Source organism: Salvia hispanica, chromosome 5, assembly GCF_023119035.1.
Source record: "Salvia hispanica cultivar TCC Black 2014 chromosome 5, UniMelb_Shisp_WGS_1.0, whole genome shotgun sequence".
NCBI classification, from domain to species: domain Eukaryota; kingdom Viridiplantae; phylum Streptophyta; class Magnoliopsida; order Lamiales; family Lamiaceae; genus Salvia; species Salvia hispanica.
The window spans coordinates 25,117,041-25,138,795 of record NC_062969.1 but is presented as its reverse complement, the minus strand read 5'-3'; the positions used below and the strand labels follow the sequence as shown (position 1 = coordinate 25,138,795).

The following is a 21,755-nucleotide window of genomic DNA, read 5'->3' as shown; positions in this document are numbered from 1 at the left end:
CTTCCCCGTGCTATTTACTAAGGTATCGACCACGACTTCGAGGCATTAACTGGGTTCGTGAACACTGCAAAAGTCCATTCTGGCACGTCCCAATAATCTGGGTGTCTGAGAGGATTGAACACCCCAGAATATTGGCGTACCCAAACACTTGTGTGGTATACAGGGTTAACAAGCGATAACATGTTGTCATTTCTAAACCGCACAACGCATGTGAACATGGAAGTCTCCACATCTGCCACTTTTGACATTTGCAGTTCGACTCCAAATACTTCACCTTCCACTTGTTACCACCCTTTCCTCCAACTCGACGTTGTGTTCGAACCACATAAATGAGGCTCGTTCGACGATCCATTATGTTTTATATTTGGTCTCATCGTAAGTGAAAATTTCAAAATTTGTTATATATTTGTTGGAATAACTTAATTTTTACATGTAAAACATACTCTATCCGGTCGTGTGGTGCGTGATGAATTGTCCCAAGGATCTTACTATAGTTGGCTAGGTGAAATACAACAATGACGATTTTTGCTGATATTTTGCATTTATTTTCTTATGAATTGAACCCTAAATATAAATAGGACTTTGTGAATCATTGTGTATTAGCTTTTATCATACTTTAAAACTATTATATATGCTCTTTTATTTTTAGTACAATTCTATGAAATTCCATTTCGATAGTGAAAATCGCATTGGATTGTCTTTATTTTTAGGTGAAGATTTATAGGTTTCAATTGAGTCCGTTTTCTATTCAATATTAATTCTCCATTTCTATCCTTCTTTCTATTTTCTTTAGTCTAACTTTTTGTGGATTAGATCATACTCCGTATATCATTTCATTAATTATTGATAGGATAACAACTAGCGATTGCTTTTAGTTTACGGATCTAATGAAGATCTCCACATAACTATTAATTTGATCTGATTTTATAATCAATTAAAATTTTAGTGCTAATGTTGATTGATAATTACTTTTATGAAATTATTAGGCGTTTCTCCAATCAAAATGACACCGAACTATTTTATCATACCGAATTTTTGAATCGTAGTCTCCAGTAAATTAATGAAGCAACCCAGAGTTGGATATTCAGTGTAACAATTCTTGAATTGGAATGGATCTGGGCTCCATTTCACCAGATCTTATATAGCAGAGCCCATTTCTCTACATCAGCCTCTAGCCCAATTGAAAATACCACCTCCACCACCTAAAACTAGCTCAACTGGATTTACTTTTGCATATATAAATGTACCCAAAATTTATTTCCCCTCCCCTCAATTCCGAGAAATTAGAATTACAATTAATATTACAATTATAGTAATTATATGTAAATTATAGACAGTATTCTTACATGTATATTGTGGTCCATTGTATGTAAAGTCTCTAATCTGAATGCTAGGCTAGGCTACTTACTTTTTACTTTAGAATTTTTTATAATTTTAAGCTATAATCACGACTTTTTATTACTCCTGCATTTAATTTTTCGGAATATATTGACTTGATTCATTGCCACTAAATAAATCAATGCATCTAAGAGCATCTACAATGGAGGCTAGCGGCCGGCTAGCGGTTCTCTAGCCGAATCATTGCGAGCGGCGAACGGAATTTCGGCGAGCGAATCGGCGTGTACACGCCGATTCGCGGGCGCTAGCCGATCGCTAGCCGCCATTGCAGCTCCCAATCGACGAGCGTTTTTTTTTTCGAAAGTCTATATACAGTTAATTGAACTTCGTTTTCATTTGCACCACTTGTGTTAACGAGTTTCTCTCTCTCTAAAATTAATGTACAAGATCAACACCTTGAAATGGAGAACAACAACTCTCCAGTGACGAGCGGAGCGTCATCTCCAACGTTCCCCGTTGGAGGTGGATGGGCGGGTCCGATGGGCGGGTACTACAACATGCATCCTTGGGCGGGGATGATGCCAGGGATGCAGGGGATGCCCGGCGGTAGTAGTATGTCGGGGATGCAGGGGATGCCCGGTGGTAGTAGTATGTCGGGGATGCCGGCGTGGCAGCCGGGGATGATGGGGATGCAAGGGATGCAAGGGATGGCGGGGATGCATATGATGCCGGGGATGCAGGGGATGTCGGGGGGGACAATGTGTATCGGCCCAGTCTTGACTTTTTGACTGCTGGTTCGAACACATCAACCCAAGTGGAGACTCAATTCACTGGAAATGACACTTTCTCCCTAGAGGAGTTGGGGATAGATGTTAATGCGGACACTCCCCTTCCAACAGAAGGAGTAGGCCGGAGCGCACCGAAGAAGAAGGGCAAGGGCAAGGGCAAGAGCAAGGGATAAGGAGTGGCCGACGAGTCGTCGCAGCCGGCTGATGAAGGCAGTGCAGTTAAGCGAAAGAGGACGAAGTGGACGGAAGTGGAGAACCTTGCGCTGTCCAAGGCTTGGCTGCGTATTTGCGATGATCCCCTAAAGTCCAACAATCAGAGGATCCTCAACTTGTGGGCTAAAATAGTAGAAGCCTACTTGCAATTTTACCCAGAAGGGAGGCCACACAAAGGGGAGGAGTGCCGGAAGCAGTGGGAGCGAGTGAAGGCTGCGGTCTCCCGATTTGCGGGCTTGTACACAAACAACCTCCGCATGAAGGGCAGTAGCCAAACGTTGGATGATGTGAGGAGGATCTCGGAGGAAGGCTTACCCTTGGAGGGGATTCATAGGGAGTTCACAATGTGGTCCTGCTATGAAGTGCTAATGGAGTCCGAGAAGTTTTGGGCGGGTGTCGAGGCTGGGTGGCCGAAGAAGCAGCGCCTGAACCTCGGCGGCGATTACAGCAGCAGCGGTTCCCACGAGCTCCCAGACAGTGCCGAGGACGTCCCGACCCCTCCATCGTTTTCTCGCCGCACTCGCCCGGTTGGTCAAAAAAGGGCGCAACGGGCGGGTCCCAGGAGGTCCAGTCCGCAACCCCTTCTAGTCAAGTGACGCCCGAGCTCGCCCGCCTCGGGCATATACAAACGCAGTAGAGCATGATGAAGCTCATACGTGACTGGAGTGCGACGACTGACCCGGTGATGAAGGAGCTAATCTTTGATCTCATCCAGAGTATGCAGGCCGATTTGGGGATGCCGCCTTTCGGCACGACGGGAGGCGCCGGGTCTGGCCAAGGCGGCCGCGAGGAGTGAGGCGGGGCCGCGTGTGTGGAAGTAGGACGATTTTTTTTATGTAATTTTTTTTTAATTTTAGAATTTTTTTTATGTACTTTTTTTTTATTTAAATAAAAATGACAGCATTTTCTCGTATTTGTATCGTAAATTTAATTCCGTAATTGCGCGAATATAATTTTAATATGCATTTTATTTTGTTTAATTGTGGCTAGTCCAACGGCTAGTCCAGTTTCTAGCCTATTGTTGTGCAGTTAGGTGTCCTGATGATGTGGCAGACAGTTTTTAGTCCTGATGATGTGGAAGGAGGTGTTCAGTTTCTAGCCTGTGGCTAGCCTATTACCACTGTGGATGCTCTAAGTTCTATTCCCTCCGTTCCATAGTAATGGAGGCAGAACTTTTCGGCACGGAGATTAAGAAAAATTGTGTTAAGTGAGTTAAGTAAAGAAAGAATAAAGTGGAAAATGAAAAAGGTAGAGAGATGAAGAGAGGAAAAAGTAAGAGATAGTAAAGTACGTGTGGAAAAATGTGTTGACTTTTACTAAAAAAGAAAATGACTCTATTACTATGGGACATACCAAAATGACAAAATGACTCATTATTATGGAACGAAGGAAGTTACTACCTAAGAGATATTTGTACGGTTTTGTCTCGTATTAACGTTTATGCCTATCCACTTTTTCCTGGTCGATATCCATTAATTCATGTTAATAAAGAATCCCATGTCATAATTGTTTTGAGATAGTGAACATCTTTTTTGGTACTTTAACTATGAATTGGTATCAAACGAGGTATTAAAACTTTAAAATATCGGTAGAAGTCAGTCTTTCAACTTTGATTTAATACCGTTTTTGAACATTTGTTTTGTTCGAAAATACTGTTTCTAAAGGACATTTCAGTCAGTTTATCAATGAAAGAAGTCTAAAAAAATCACAGCATTTATCCGTGGTCTATAATAACAATAATATTAGCATGGATAGATTAGTTTAGATTGTAATAACATTTTTTTTTTTTTTTTTTGTCATCTTTCACTATTATATTGATCTTTTTGGACTTTGAGACTATTTTAGTGTTTTTATAATTGTTTCTTTCTCCATGAATCTCTCTCTCTCCAAATATATAGTATGACTAGTGAAAAGTTAAGCCTTTTTATTATCCAAATATTTTGAGATTTTTTGTCCCTTTTGTGAAAAGTTAATCTTTTAGTATTTCTCTATAACATTTAATCATTACTGTAAAAAGCAACAAACAACATAACTAGTTTTTTAAAAAAAACAAGGATGGATAGTAACGAGATCTCTCTATAGATAAAAAGAGGGTTTTTGGCTTTTTAAACCAAAGCATTTTTCTGAATTTCGGTTTTTCTCATGAATTATGAGATTTGTTTTTAAAACCACAAACTTTCATTTCGTTAGGATTTTTCCAACCCGACCCGAATAGCATAATTCAAAATGTTAAAATTGTGTTTTGTTTATTCAAAAGTTGTCATTTGTTATGTAATAATTGTGACTCTATGTATTATTGTGCCAAATAAGATCCAAGTAATCAATTTAGTGACAAATAGGGTTAAAATTAACATGTAGACAACCCGGATTTCGTCGTTGACCCGCTGGGGGGAAAATCCTAACGAAATGGAAGTTCGTGGTTTTATAAACAAATCTCATAGTTCATGGGAAAAACCGGAATTTGAGGAAAGGTTTTGGTTTAAAAAGCCAAAAACCCTAAAAAGAACATACAATCCCAAATCAGCACAAATAAAGTACAAATCAACATAAAATTGAAATAAAAGGAGCAGGGACATATCGTGGCGTCATCCGTTGTCCTAACTCCGCCGGTGAGATCTGATGACACAAATGAGGAAAATTATATATCCTCAGTCCATAAAAAATAGAGTACAATCATTTATGAAAAAATTTCAACAAAATAATAACTCTACACATCATTTTATTTACCACTTATGCCATTAGAACTAAAACTTCTATCTTACACTAACACTACTTCTCTCCTACTTTCTCTCTCTCTCTTACTATTTTCTCATTCTCTCTTACCTTTTTCCCTTTTATCTTACTTTATCAATTCTATATTAAAAGCACGGTGTTGTACACAAATTGGTCTATTTTTTTGGAAGGAGGGCGTACACAAATTGGTCTATTGTTTTGGAAGGAGGGAGTAGTATTGTGTAGATTTGGGCATCTTGTCAATCAATTCGACTCAATAGATTAGACATGAAAAATATAGGGAAACATATTGAAAAACAATGCCAAATCATGTCAAAAACACCAGTGGGGACAGACTTCCCATAGTGGGGACAGACTTCCCATAGCTTTCCCGATGGACTTCTCAAAAACACCTCCTGCCACGTCATAAGGACTTCCCATAGCCTTCCCTACACAGTGGAAGACATCCACTAGCCTTTCCGCGCGGACTTCCCGCAATAAAAAAAATTCACAAATGCACCAAATTAAACAATTTACGGAATTAAACAATGTACGGTATTAAAATTTCGGCACGAATACGGAGAAAATGCAACTACTTTATTTTTTTAAAAAAGTACATAATTATTTTTAAAAAAAAACTTAACCAACAAAAAAAAAAACCCAAGCTTCGACAAATTGTTCCCCCGTCTCATTCCCCGGCATCAGACTCGTCCTCCCCTTCGGCGGTTGTGGTGTCAGCATCGGGCAGGGGTGGCAGCCTCAGATTTCTCCTCATAGTGTCGATCCCATCCTTCAACATCCGCTTGTACATGGGATCCGTCGCTGCATGCCACTTCTCCGTTGTTTCGATCATGAACTGCGTCATCTGCAGTTCGGCGAGATTGGTCAGCTGGGGAGTGATCTGCGAAGGAACTTCCGAGTGGACCTCTTGCGAGGCACTGGAACTACCCCTAGCCAACCGCGTCGCGGCCTTATGCCCAATCGGGCGACGGCGGCGGGAAGACGATTGAGGTGTCAGGAACTCTGCCTCGGCTTCGGGGAGTTCGTGTGAACCGGTACACTGCTGCTGTACTCGCCAGAGGCGTTGATCTTCGTCCGCTTCGGCCACCCAGCTTCAACACCCGCCATAAACTTGGGGGAATTCTCCTCTCAAGATAAACGTCCCAATATTTGAATTCCCCGAACCCCTTCTCACCGTCGGGGAACTGCTGGTGGGACAGAAGCTTCACATCTTCGGAGGTCATGCCACTGGTAGCCGACCGCATGTTCTTTTGGTAGATGCCGAAAAATCGGCTGAGTTGCTTCTTTAGCCGCTCCCACAGTTTTCGGCATTGCTCTGGAGTGTGAGCCTTCCCGTCGGCCGGTTTCCATTCGAGGTATCTTTGGCTAATGCGGTACCACATTCTATCGATGACCTGGTTGGACGAGACGTATGGATCATCGACTACACTGATCCATGCCCTTGCTAGCGCGACGCATTCCTGAATGTTCCAGACGGTCCTCCTTCTCCGGCCGCCTTCCCCTTCCTCCTCCTTTGCCCCACCATCGGTCGCTGCACGCGAGCTAGTGGCCTTGCCCTTCCCCGGCCTCCGCGTCCTCACCGTTGGCGCTGCTGGCTACGTGGCTGGCTCCGTCCTCGGAGGTATCCCCAACTCCTCATAAGAGAACATCTCGATGCCAGCGAACTGAGTCTCCAGTGTAGTACGCTGAGGAGAATCACCAGACAATAAATCCATATAGGGGTGATAGACATTGTCCTCATGTGGTTGGGGACAGCCTGCCTGCTCCCTCTCGCAGCGGCGGTGGATCCCTACTAGGGCATCATCCTCCCAGGTTGCATTTGGGGCATCATCCCCGGCATTTGTTGCATTTGGGGCATCATCCCCGACGTTTTGTTGCATTTGGGGCATCATCCCCGGCGTTTGTTGCATTTGGTGTTGGTTTCTGGAATTACAAGATATAAAACTTGCAGGGCGTAATACAACCCAAGAAGAAATACAAATGGAAAAACTGAAACACGATTACAAGAAAAATTCGAAACAAGTAAACCGTGAAAGTGTTTAGTCGAGTCGAGGAGTCTTCTGTCCGCAAGACGAGATATGCTCCGGTAGTGCTCTTCGGATTGGCGTTTCGTCGGCAAAGATAAAACAGCTACGTCTCTGATGAAGCAGCACCGCTATCAGCAGAGCTCCGGCGAACTGGATGAAGGGAGAGGGCAGAGCTTTCGACAGAAAAACAATGCAGAGAGGGAGAGAGCTTCTGATGCAGAATGCTTTCTAGTATATGATGTGTGTAGAATGCATGGAATGGCTAGCCTATTAATAGGCTCAGTCCACTGCAGGGGTCAACACAACCTTGATGGCTATTATCAATGCTAGACCGTAACGGTCGTCGGTTACGAGGCGTTACAGAGCTGAGAGGCTGAATCTAGAAACTTCTAGATTCGATCATAACGTGGACTATCACGTGTCAGCCACGTTGGCTTACCGCGTCATACTGACGAGGTGTCATCCCGCTTGGCTTGCTGACGTGGAAACGGTGGTGGTCTAAAAAGAACTAGACCCACTAGCCTTGGGTCTAGCCCAAGCACCAAGCCCACGACCAGGCCCAAAGACCAATTGCCAAGATCCAAGTCCAAGGACACGGGCACGAACGAGCACGAGCACGAGCACAGGCTCGGGCTCGGGCTCGAGGCTCGCGGCACGCGGCTCGCAGCGGGGCGGGCGGCGCACGCGTGTGGGCTCTTACAGCCCATCTTAGTCCACTATAATTATTACATGTAATAATCCTTATTAAATACTAGTTTAATAAGGTTATAACTTACAATGTGGGATAATTAACTCTCTTAATTATTCTCTAAGCTTCTCTCATAGTTCATTAAGTTTGCAATTTTGCACAACTTTAATCCATTATTTCTCACTCATCGGGAATCGGATTTGAGAAAATGAATATACCATGGTCATCTAATTCGAACGTAGATCGACACTATATCATTTAATTTCACAAAATTAAATGTCTCGTTGAAATTTATAATTGGTCAAAGTCCATTGATCGGCATAGATTCCAACAATCCCCCACATGAGTGGAAATAGCCAAATGAATATGCATGCAGACACAATCTCAACCCTTGAGAGGTATATAAGTGTAAATCTTTCTTTTCTGATAACTCCGCTTTCTTTTCTCCCAAAACATAAAGAGAGATTGTGATTTTCTCTAACTCAAAGAATTAATATCAATCACCATGTCTAAATCTTAAATTGCAATGAAATTCCAGGCGTTGGAGCTTCCAGTTGGGAAGCCTGAGCCACGAAGAAAAACATCAAGACTTGCTCCATTGATTGCTCTAGTAATTGTTATAACAATTCCATTATACTATTATTCAGCGTTAAGAGATTCATGGATTCAATTGTACAAAATGACGTCGCCACCGTATGTGGATTCAATTACTCCGATGGAACCCCCTCCAACTGAGAACCCTTGCTCCCCCCGACTGCCACCACGATAAGGCCACAGCGGTGGACAACCACCTCGCCCCCATAAGGAAAAACAATGATAAGGATAAGGTGGTTCCTCTTTGAATTTGTTAGTAAATAATGCATTGGTTTCTTTAAATAGCATTTCGTTATGTTTGCAATAAAAGGAATGATAGAAAGATATATATGGTTTTATTTCTCTCTTCACGTTAATGTGAAATATTGTTGATTATATTTATTTTTCTTTTCGTTTGCCAATAGGAGAAAATGTTAGATCATTCATAACTTTAATAAGAGAAAATGTCAAATAAGCTCCTCAAGTATTTTATATAGTAGTACAGTATTTTTAAAGATAGTACAAGTAAGTTTTTAATATTGATATTTGTACCACTTTAAACATGGTGGGGGTCCATTTGATAATTATTTATCACTTTTGCATTCAAATTACCCATATAAAATAGTGAAACAAATGGAGCATCGATGTCAATGCATAAATATTTGCTCAATTTTTAAATCTAGACGCAAACTTGTAACAAATACTTCAAATTAATCAACGAATATGTTCGTTTTCCTGATAAAAGTAATACTATATGTTTGAAGAAATAATTGGATGCGCCACCATCTATTTTTTAACATTGGTGAGAAATGATATGGTTTAGATTGCTTTTTTGTCTAATGATGCAGTGATACTATTATTAAGGGAATACTTACTGTTTATAAAGTGCAACTTGTGTTATATATTAAGGGGATTAAAGTTGCAATGTTTCAATTAATGAGGCGGTTCACCTAGTGTGAATTTGCGTTGGTCATTAACAATCTACTAACTACTCTTAACTAGCCTATTTCCTTCATTATTCATGAGTTTATGTCACTTTTTATTCTCTCTCTTACTTAAAGAAACAAGAAGAAATTGTGAGAGTTATATCTAATAGATACCCCGCCAATCGCCATCAATGAATTATATTTGGCACCGACTACTTTCAATCAAATATGAAAACAAAACATTATTGGTTCAATATATATATCATGGTGTGTATGCTGTTCAGACAATTTATTTTCTTATGTAACTGATTTTAGATATTATCTACAGTACAGTAGATTATTATTTAGTTCAAATGGTGTTGTCAAAACTATTACTCCTAGTAAACTGTGATTCTACTTAGTGTTATCACTCGTGCTATGCACGGGACAAAAGATTTTCAAATAACAAAAATATATTAAAATAAAGAATATAGAATAAATCAATATAAAAATATATTTATAGATAAGAATATAAAATAGGAGTAATTATAAAGAGAATTCATAACATAATAAACAACATCGAAAAGAAATGTGTACTTCTGTGAAGCTCAATGAATCAACACCAAAACTTAATATCCATTAGTCTAAACCATATTTCAAACAATTAATGATTTTTAAAACATCATTGTTACTTGTTAGAGATGTCAATTAGGCTAAATCCATTCGGGTCAGAGCCAACTCACTCGGGTTGCCGGCCTATTTGAGTGCGGGCTATCGGGTTATGAATTTTCGGGTTATAAATTTTCAACCCTAATCCTAACCCGAAACCCACCGATTTTCGAGCTAACCCATCGGGTTATTCGGTCTAAAAACTCTTGAAAATAATATCTTCTATCAAAATTTTCCTCTATGAAATAATTTTAAATTTAAAATATTATTTTTATTCTTGGTCTTAGAATCATTTAAAATCTTCAATTTTTCATAGTTTTCTTCAATAATAGTTGGACAGAATTCTTTCATCTCGATCAACTAAAATATAAACAAAAATAAATCAAAATTAAGTCAATCAATTTGAATTAAACCTTGAGTTCATGTCATTAATTTTATTACACTTCAAAATTAAAATGAGGAGCGTTTTTATGCTGATACTTTTCTCTTGCTTGTTTCTTGGAAAAATTAAAAATTAATTTGACGTAATTGCTGATTATTTCAGCTTATGAATTTATTATTATTGCAGAAGTTCACTATTGTTTTTAAATTAAAATAACCTATTTCCGTATGTATGTTATTTGTTAGTGATGCTATGATTTTTAAGTTAAAGGTAAAGATCATTCAACCCTTGAGTATTAATATTACGTACAAAAAATATCAATAGGGGTATTGATGTCAATTATCTACAAAATTAGTTATCACTAATTTTTAAAAGAAGTCTCAAAACTTTAAATTCATATAACATATGGAGTATCAAATTAAAGATAATTTTATAAGGATTCCAACGATATCCTACATGCATATGTTCTGATATTAAAATTTGAAAAAAAAATCCAAATTTTTTAATTTTTTCGTACAGCAGAAATGTCAATATACTATATAAAATATGTAAATATAATACATGTAGAATGTCAATATAAGCAATGAGTTAACATTCTTAAAGCATTGTGTTAATATTCTCAACCAAGATATTATTATTGTTTTGATCATGTTTTTATCCATTTTCTTCACATATTATACAAATTATTACTTTAAAAATATTACTATTATTATTACTTTTATTACTTCAAATATAATAAAACTTAAAATAAATTTCATGTTAATAAACTATAGTACTGATCAATAACTTGAGATCTCAAGTTAAAAAATTTGAATAATCCAATAAACATATCTTACTTGATTACTTTTTTTAGTGTTTAATTTTAGACCAAAACATAACATGATAGATTGATATCCATTAGTAATGTTGAAAAAAAGATAATTTTTTTATTTTCTGTATATATATGTATAAAAGTAAACTGCCACTTAAAATGTCGATACCATATTATACATCTTGTTTATTTTTTTAAATAATGTGACAGTTTGCACTACTTCTATGAGTATAAGAAGTCATGCAAACTTTATTACTCAACATTAATTTTAAATATTCTAATTCCATATTTTATGCTATAAACATAGTAACTTTAATTAGCTTGTGAATTTATCTGGAAAAGAAGCTTGCAACAATGAATATAATTTCAATATTGACCCAAAATACAAGGCAAAACAAAAGGAAGTACTATATAATTTAATTACTTAGTTTAATAAGATTTTAATTTAATAGTAGTATATTATAAAAATTAAATTACGTAATACAGTAGTCAAAATTAAAATCTACTAACTTTTAAGACATATACCCAATTTCAATTTAGAATTGGGTACAAAAATTAGAACTTTGCAAGCAATAATTGTACACCCAATAAATCAATTATAGATTTTTGTACTAAATTAATTAGATCTTATCCACCACCACCACGACAACCCTTCCTCGTCGCCGCTCCTTCCGCCCACGCCCGCCGCTCCTCCACCGCGCTGTCAAAATAGTTTCGTTTCATCCTGCTTCATCTGCCCCGTCGGCCAGTGGTCTATGGTAAAATCAGCCATTGGGAACACAACCCCCCAAATCATGTTTGGAAGCCCAATCACACAGCCCTACACTAAAAAGAGGACAAATCAAGAGAAAGAACTTCAAGTCTATGGTGAAATCAGTCGTGGGGGACCAAGACAGGTAATGGAGAGACCGCCCTAAGCTCCACTTCCACAACCCCTCTTCAAACTCCCAACTCCAGCTCACCTCATCAATATACTTGACGGATACTCACCTGCGGTTGTTATGTACGAGATTATCTTGTTTCGTTTCAATACTTTGTTTCTTATGCTATAGTTTCTGCATTTTTGTTCATAATTAAATGGCTCATGATATGGTTATTTATGTAGCAAGATTACCTTCATTTTGCCTAATGTGGCTTACCACGCTGCTCTACCGCATTCCCTCGCCGATCCACCGCGTTGCCTAATCGGCGGTCACCCTCCGCTTACCTCACCAGCCCCACCGGCGTTGTCCGGCAGCATCTTTTCCATGTTCATTATGATTTAAGCTTTCTGATTTTGTTTTTAAGTTGGTACTTATAGAAAATTTTGAATCTTAATTTGAAAGCCATTGTCTTTACATCTTCCCAATGATTTCTGCTTTCTTGCAAGCAATCTATTTTGGCAGATTTCTAAAAAGTGCACATGGCTCTAGGCAGTCAGACTCTACTCACCTCTTTTCCATTTTCCCGCCAAAACTCAGACTCTGCTTTCTTGCAAGCATTCTATTTTGGTACTCCACCTTTTACTATACTAATTGAGTTGGACTTTTAGTAAATTAAATAATTCACCATTTTTTTAGACAATTTAACATAATAAAATGTGGAAATTAAGATGAATGTGACTGGGTCAGAGAATTGACAAACGTTAGAGGGTAAAATTAACTCACAAATCAAACAAGTAGTAATATCATAATAAATTCATATACTTCGTGGAGTATATACTTTCTGCGTCTCAAGATAGTTGGGTCGTTTACTTTTTACACTCGTTTTATAAAAATGATATAAATATTGTAAAAGAGAATATTATAGAGACAAGTCTTCTCTAAATTACTCTCTCTTTCGTATTTGACTCTCTCACCACTTTAACTATTTAAAGTGTTACTTTTGCAGAAATGGTATGAAAAAGAAGCGACCCATCTAACTTGAAATGGAGAGAATATAAATGAAATATAGTTACTGAATCGATCCTTACTTATTATGTATTTGTGAAAAGAATTAGTTTTGTTCACATATTTCAGATTTTTTATTTTGACTTTTTGACGTTTGTTGCACTAAAAAATTTCTTAATTGTTTATAGAATACTCCCTCCGTCCCTCATTAGCAGTCATGGTTTGACCGGGCACGAGTTTTAAGGAAGTGTTTAAATGTGTAATAAATGGAGGTAGGTAGTGGAATGTGGGACCTCTTTGACTTTATGTGTGTAATAAATACTCCAAAAAAACAACCATTCAATGTGCAAATAAATTGTGGTGTTGTGATTAAATAAATTTGAATACATTTGAGTAATTAAAATTGTTAGTAAAATCTACTCTTAAAAAAATTAGAACTACACTGCCAGCACAATTGAGAGAACAAAGCTGCCATTCAAATTTCAAAATATAAGGAGGGAAAGCCTCCATTTCCATGGAGGGAATTTGTTCATATAAGGAGGAAAAATTTACAATGAATTTCAAACTCCAACTACTCCTATAAGTACATTCATTTCTACTCCATTCACTTCCACCAACCAAAAAAAAAAAAAAAAAAAAAAAAAAGGAAACCTATTTAAGTGAAATACCCTCAGAAAATCTTCATCACTGGGCATATGGAGCAGGAGGTGGTCCAAGAGTTGGACCATGAGCAGGAGCAGCAGGTGCAGGGGCAAGGTGGAAGGCAGCGGATGTCATTAGCATTGAACACCCAAGAAAAAAATCTCATTGCACAGTTTCTTCTACAGCAAAGTCAAGCTGGAGTGCTGCCAAGAGGTTCATTTACAGAGGCAGCCAAAAGATTCAACATCCATACAAGGACAGCAATGAGAATTTGGAATATCAGCAAGCAGCAAATGGACAGAGGGGAACCTGTTATGATGAAAGGCAAAGCAACAGGTTATCAACACAAAGATAAACTCATGCTGGATACAGAAAAGTATAGAAAATTGTCCATGCTTGAGAGATCAACAATAAGAAAGGTTGCTTCTAAGATGGAGGTAAGCAAGACAGCAATTGGTAGATTTATTAAGAATAATGAGCTGAGACCTCATACAAATGCTGTCAAGCCTACACTGACTGAAGCCAACAAAATTGCAAGGATGAAATGGTGTCTTGCTCATGTTCAGCCAACATTGGCTGAAGGTAAACTTCTTTACCATTCATTGCACAATATTGTTCATATTGATGAGAAATGGTTCTACATGACCAAGACATCAGACAGATACTACCTTTTGCCGGATGAGGATGAGCCTTATAGGTCCTGTAAGTCCAAGAGATTCATCACTAAAGTGATGTTCATGGCTATTGTGTGTAGGCCACTTATTGGTAGTGATGGGGAAATCATATTTGATGGTAAAATAGGATTATTCCCATTCACAGAGCAAGTACCAGCTCAAAGAAGTTCAAAGAACAGGCCAAAAGGGACACTAGAGACAAAGCCAATTCAATCAGTGAATAAGGAAGTCATGACAGCATGTCTCATAAACCAGGTATGCCATTTTTTTATGTCATTAAAGCTATCAGACATTTTTTATGTCATCACTTAGTCATACACACACATCATTCACAGATTGTACCAACAATCAAGGCCAAATGGCCAGCCAATGCAAGCAAGAAGATTTACATCCAGCAAGATAATGCCAAACCTCACCTAAGAGTTGCTGACCAACAGTTTGAGGAGATTACTAGTACTGATGGGTTTGAATTCCATCTAATTAGTCAACCAGCCAACTCCCCAGACACAAATGTATTAGACCTTGGGTATTTTAGGGCAATACAATCACTTCAAGATGACAAAATAGCCACCAATGTAGATGACTTGATGAGAAATGTGTTTACCTCATTTGAAGAACTCTCACCACAAACTCTTAATAGAGTGTTCATCACATTGCAGAGCTGCTTCACAGCAATATTACAAGTGCAGGGGAACAATAGCTACAAGATCCCTCACTTAAACAAGGACAGGTTGCACAGAACAGTGGGGCTACCTCTTCAACTTCATGTTGAAGAGGGTTTGGTCAGAGAGAGTTTGGAGTACCTACAGCTGCCTGAGAACAATACTGGAGACACATATGACATAGGGCCTCTTAACAATGCTTTAGGGTACTAGACATCATATTAGGGGATAGAGTTTACAGTATAAGCACCAACATATGTTTGTGTTTAAGATGTAAACTCTTTTTTTTGTGCATAGGATGCATTTTTTGTTATTGCCATCAGAAAAGCTTCATCACATGGCATCAGCCTCCAAACCCTTCATAGGGGGTGGCTTAGTAAGCTAACTAGGCTGCATTTTGTATAAACATTATCATTGTACATCCTACTTTGTAATCAGTGAATAGTTTTTGTATTATCACATGAAATCAGCCTCCAAACCCTTCAAGGGGGTGACTTTTTATGGCATTTCCCACAAAATAACTTCATCACATGGCATATGGACAACAACACAAGGCATAGGGACCACAGAATACACATTCCAAACCATAAACAGGGGTGGCTGAGCTTTCCCTCAGAAAAGCTTCATCACAGGGCAACAACACAAGGCATAGGGGCAACACAACATTTTTCAAAAATCAGAAGCCTTCAAACTCACATAAACATTCTCATCACATTCATCATCAATTGTCATTGCCTCAATATTACATAAACATCACAAATAGGCTGCATTTTCCAAAATCAGAAGCCTCCAATCCCTAAAAAGGGGTGGCTTTGAATAAGAAGTAGACTCACATAAACATTCAGCATCAATTGTCACTGCCTCAATATCACATAAACATCACAAATAGGCTGCATTTTCCAAAAATCAGAAGCCTCCAATCCCTAAAAAGGGGTGGCTTTGAATAAGAAGTAGACTCACATAAACATTCAGCATCAATTGTCACTGCCTCAATATCACATAAACATCACAAATAGGCTGCATTTTCCAAATATCAGAAGCCTCCAATCCCTAAAAAGGGGGTGGCTTTGAATAAGAAATAGACTCACAAGTTAAATGAGATCCTTGAGGCAAGGAAATATGATGAGTAGCATTGCTTTTTCATTGTCGCTATACTCCCTTTTTGGCTCCACCTCCACCGCCGGTGGCATAGCAGGGCCAACGCCTTCATCGAGCTAATCCAAACCAATGGAAGGTGGTTCACTTTCCCACCAATTAACAGCATGTGAAGGCGGCTTGGTCTCCGACCACTCAAACGGCGGCGACGGAGGCTGAGTTTCAGAATCGTCAAACACCACAGCCGGAGCTTGAATTTCAGATCCGTCGAGTAACGGGGTCGGCGGTAGAGTTTCAGAACCGTCAATTAAGGGGGACGGAGGTAGAGTTTCAGAACCATAGAAGCCCTCAGACGGATCTTCAGTGTCAGAAACATAGAAGCCATCCGATGGATCTTCAGGCTCAGATCTTTCGAAACCCTTAGACGGAGAAACATTTTTAGATCGGTCGAGGGCCTTGGACGGAAAATCAGTTTCAGATCCGTTGAAACCCTTGGACGGAGCTTCAGGTTATGATCCGTAAAAGAACCAGTCGGGGGTGTCGGACCTTCAGCCCCGTCGTCGCCTATGAACGGTGGAACACCGTGAACCACGGACGGACGAGGTATTTCGTCGTCGTCTACCCAATCTGGTGTATCAGGGACGACAATGTCCATCGATTCAGAGGGAGGCGGTGAGGCGGAGGGGGGAGGCGGAGGGATCGAGAGTGAGTGTGGATGAGAGTGAATGAGAGTGTTTGAGAGAGAGAAATGAGAGTGTTTGAGAGAGAGAAATGAGAGTTGACCGATGCAATTCTAGCATCAATTTGTTTTTTTTTTAATTGGAAATAATGGCAATTTGTGTAAATTCCGCCCACAATAAGGGTATTGTTGATGTCCAAATATAGTAAGTAGGAAGTGTGACTCTTAATCGGGGATGGACCGAAACGAAAAAAAGTGACTCCTAATGGGGGACGGAGGGAGTAACATTGTGCACGTGACTAAACCTATTGAACATATTTTCATTACTTAATTATACGAATGAAATTTGATTTTTGTTGCAATAATTTGCATGTTTTACATTCTTTTATATTGATTATTATTATAATTTTTAAAAATATATATAGTATGATCATCTTATATTTCAGAAAATATTTGTATGTTTTTTGCTTAGAATTATCTATATCAAATATGAATATTTATAAATCCTGATTCGTGATGTGATCTCATATAAAGTGTAAATTATTCACGATTTGCCTTGTTTAAAGTACTAAAGTAAAAGGTTTTGATTAGAATTAATGCTAACAAATAAAGTTGTTATCTCATGCATGAGTGTGATTATGTATTTGAAAACGGGACAAAAGGAATACACGGCCAAATAATAACCATAATTCACTTTATTTATTCAACCGACCACTATTTTCATTGTAAATTTGTAATAGATGTATTATGTGCTACATAAGGCTAGTTGTAGACTTTTATAGATTGCCCACTTTCAAATTTATTAAACACATATTAAAATATACTCCGATTTTTTCACCCGTGAATGATGTAAACTAAATATCTTCTAATAATATATGTTGATGTTATTTATGTTAATCCGATAAAATTGACATATATATTTATGTAATTGTGCAAAGAATTGCTCGATTATGTTGATAAAAGGGAATATACCATTACCATTTAATTAGAATTCTTATTAACTTTTATCTATCATTTTAATAATAATAACTATGCACCTTTGCTTTTGAGATATGACCTCGCACCCTATTTTTGATCTCTACATGTATCTCGCGTTTAACAAAAATTTACACTTTTCCAAAATATTGAGCATCAGCATATGCCGTTTGAGGGCTTACTGTCATTGTGGAAAAGAGAGCCGAAACTCAAGATGCACCATTTTCCTTTTTTAAGATTTCTTTTGTATTTTTATACTACTACAAATTACTAGTATTATATTGGCGTTGAGTAAATAAATATTACTCCTTCCGTCCCAAAAAAGTTAGTCGTATTCCTTTTTAGTCCGTCCCAATAAAATTGAGTCATTTTCTTTTTTAACAAAAGACAAAACATCTAATAATTCTTTTCTTATTTCATCATTTACTTTTCTCTCTTTTATCTTTCCTACTTTCATCTCTCCTATTTATTTAATATAAATTCTTAACCTCCGTGTCCTAAAGTTTTGTCTCAACTTTTATGGGACGGGAGGGAGTACAGTAAGGGATATTCGATTTGTAAGATTGTATTCTAAAATTAAATATGTAGTGTGTTTGATTTATAAGATTCAATCTCACAGCTTAATAATACATAAATAAATAATCATGATAATTAGTTATAGCTAATCTCGTGTAACTAAAATAACCTCATAATTTAATCTGAAATTAAATCTTAATACTACTATTTTATTTAATAAACAAACACCACTTAAAAAAAACTTAATTTGACCTATTAATAAAAGATGCACCGAAGTTGGAAACTTACGTTGTGAATGCCTTTATGTCATAAACTAGTAACTGGAGTATTTTCTTAAAACTTGTGTCCCCACCAATAATACATAATTTTTTGTTATAAAAAATTACTAACTATTTTTACTATTAAACTACTAGTAGCAATTATTAAAAACAAAACATAATACTCCATTAAAGCTAGAAGCAAAATGTGCACTGTCAATTTTAATATACTGCTGTACGGATTTTAGAATATATATTTAAAGTAATTCTTTGAATAAAAATTACATTAAGTAGCCAAGTTCCCCACATCGGGGAATATGTTCAACATGATCCACATTTGGGGACAAAAATGTGTTCAACAATATTTCAAGATATGTTTTCTACTACATTACATTACTCTCAAATAAATGAGACAATAAACAAATATATAACTACATTATTTTATAAATAAAAATTCATAAAAGTCGTTGCTGTAATGGGAGCAATGGTACTCCACTTCTGATAATACCACAAAGTTAGAGGGTATTTTAACCATTTGATTGTACTTTTTAATATATTTAACAAAATCGAAAATGTGGAAGAATAATTGAAAGACGAATTAAAAACGTTTCTTTTTTTAATTATATTAATAGTACTCCCTCCGTCCCTATTTCCTTTTAATTGTCTAATTTAAGATGTTATTTTTTATAATTTGAAATAAATCCATCTCTTCCTTCTTTTTATTAAGATATTCAATTGAAGTATATTTTTTTCTCCATTTACGCAATTTAATTAATTTTCTTCTAAGTTTTGTGCTAACTATAAGAGTGTGAATATGTTGAGTGAGACTAAGAGGATCTTATTAAATTCAATCAGCTGCAATCTACGGTAATCAACATAGACTCCATATGCGTAAATATTAAATTAAGATAATTTGTAATAGTATGAAAACTTGTCAGACAAGTGGGGGTATTATAGGAAAACAATATTTTGTCTTATTACGAAAGGGTTTTAACTTTGTCGCGACGTCGAAATGCAATTCACCTGGTACAGGTCCCAATTTACGCTCTCCAAGATAATCCAACACGTGTCGATTAGCGCCACGTGGCAACACCACTGGAATGGGGGCGTCATGGCACGTGAAGTGGGGTCTCTCTTGTGGGGCTTTTGGATCTAGCGCTCTGCTCGCGCCAGCTGGCTTTTTACACTACTGCTCCAATTATCAAACGCGACAAACGGTGACTTCTCCTTTTGTTGTTATCTTCGCCCTCTTTTAACGCTACTCGGAAATCCATGCTGCTTCCCATTTTTGGATTAAATTAATTAATACAACCCCCTCTGCAAATAACAATCTCATTTTTATCTGGCACGAGTTTTAAAAAATATTTAAAAAATATGTAGAAGAAAGTTAGTTAAGTATGAGTCTTATTTGTATATATTACACTATTTGTTTTATTAAAGATGTCTACATTTTTATTTTAGTTTGTCTCATTCAAGATTTTCACTTTCTATATCTCTCCCTTCTTCCCAATAAAATATTCAATCACTTTTTCCACTCAACTATTCCACCTAAAACTTCTTGCCACTCAAGAATGTGACCATTTTGAGTGGGACGGAGGGAGTAATTTTAAATGATAAGTGAGTTGAATGACTTAGTGGAATGCGAGATCCCTTACCATTTATGGTACTCCCTCTGTTTCTTCATAGTTGAGTCATTTTACCATTTCAGGAAGTTTCTTCATAGTTGAGTCGTTTCCTTATATGGTAACTTTTTCCTTTTTCTTACTACTCTCTCTTACTTTATTCACTCTACTTTACTATCTACCTTTTCCTCTCTCTTACTTTTTTATATGTTTATTTAACACACCCAACATTCATTTCTAAAACTCCGTGCCGAAAAGTTCTGCCTCAACTATGAAGAAATGAAGGAAGTAATAATGAACCAGGACTCTTATTCGTAGACGAACTAAAATGACAAAACATGACTCTTATTGACGGACATAGAAAGTAATATTGCTCTGTCAATAGTATTTTTCTGGACATTTGAACTCCTTTTTTATTTAAAGGCTAGTTTCCATATTTCAATAAATGTCTTAAACTTATAGTAATTTTATTGTTAAATTGTGGCTAAAATATTAATCACTATGTTTCTCAAAAATATAATTTATTTCAACTTTAGTAAAAAAAAAATTCTGTAATAAGATAGGATCTATTTTTCACTAACACATACTTTCAACGTCCTAACTAAGTTGAGTAAAAAGCTTTTGGCATTGGAACATCTCCAAAAGAAATATGACTCAATTTAGTTGGGACAGGGGAAGTATTTCTTTTTATTTCTCTCTTATTTTATTAATTTTATATTAAAACTCATTATTTCTAAAGAATCTATTTTTTTGGGACGAAATGTTTTCTGATTGTTCTTTATAAAGTAAAGTGTTATTAAATCGCTTTCATTGTTTTTTTCATTAAGAAGTTAAGGATGGAAAGAATAAAAATACAATCAACTTTCTTGTTTAATGATTTATTAAGTTCCCAATAAGGCTAGTCTGAAAGCTTTGATATCGAGGATAAAAATATCATTTTTTTTTTTCAAGAGCATATATAATGAGGCGGAGGATAGCTCGCTGATGCATCCTCTGCCATTGCAGGGGCGAAGGATGCTCCCAAATCCTCTGCGCTCTACACGTCCTTTGTAAACGATGAATCATTTTTCGCATCCTCCGGCCTATCTTCCGCCCAATTGCAGGAGTCCGGAGGATAGGTCGGACGATGCAACATATTTTCATTTTTTGAAATTTATTCTATATATATCACCACATTTTTACATCATTTCACACCTTTCAATCCATTCTTTTCCTCCTCTATTCCACTCCTCCACTCTTCCTATCGTTGCTATTTTTTTTTAATTAAGTAAATATAGGGTTTGTCTTTAATTTGTGGTGTTTTTTATAGTATTTATTTTGCTAATAATTGACATATTTGCAAACATAAAAAAATTCAAAATAAATACAAAATAATTAAAACTATTGGGCGGGCTATAGGGCGTCCCATTGCAGATAGATGGAGCAGAGGATAAAATGCTGAGGTGGCGGAGTATAGGGCGCCCCATTGTGGATGCTCTAATTACCAAGAGTATCCATCGGCAAGTCCAATAATTATTTCCCGCGCTGATTTGTAGCCATTTGTAGGCACCTCAAAGGGTGAGACAGTTGACCCAAGAATTTCAAATTGCTTTATACTTCATTTGTCCCAAGATATTAGAGCTCTTTCTTTTGACCACA

The 21,755-nt window shown here is 37.1% G+C and overlaps 1 protein-coding gene across 1 annotated transcript; it reads left to right on the top strand.

Moving 5' to 3' along the window:
- Window positions 1–13,690: 13,690 nt before the first annotated feature.
- LOC125189706 lies at window positions 13,691–15,186 on the top strand. The gene is made up of 2 exons (XM_048086956.1): window positions 13,691–14,566; window positions 14,647–15,186. Exons 1-2 carry the CDS (start codon window positions 13,691–13,693, stop codon window positions 15,184–15,186), a joined length of 1,416 nt encoding a protein of 471 aa, XP_047942913.1.
- Window positions 15,187–21,755: the final 6,569 nt, after the last annotated feature.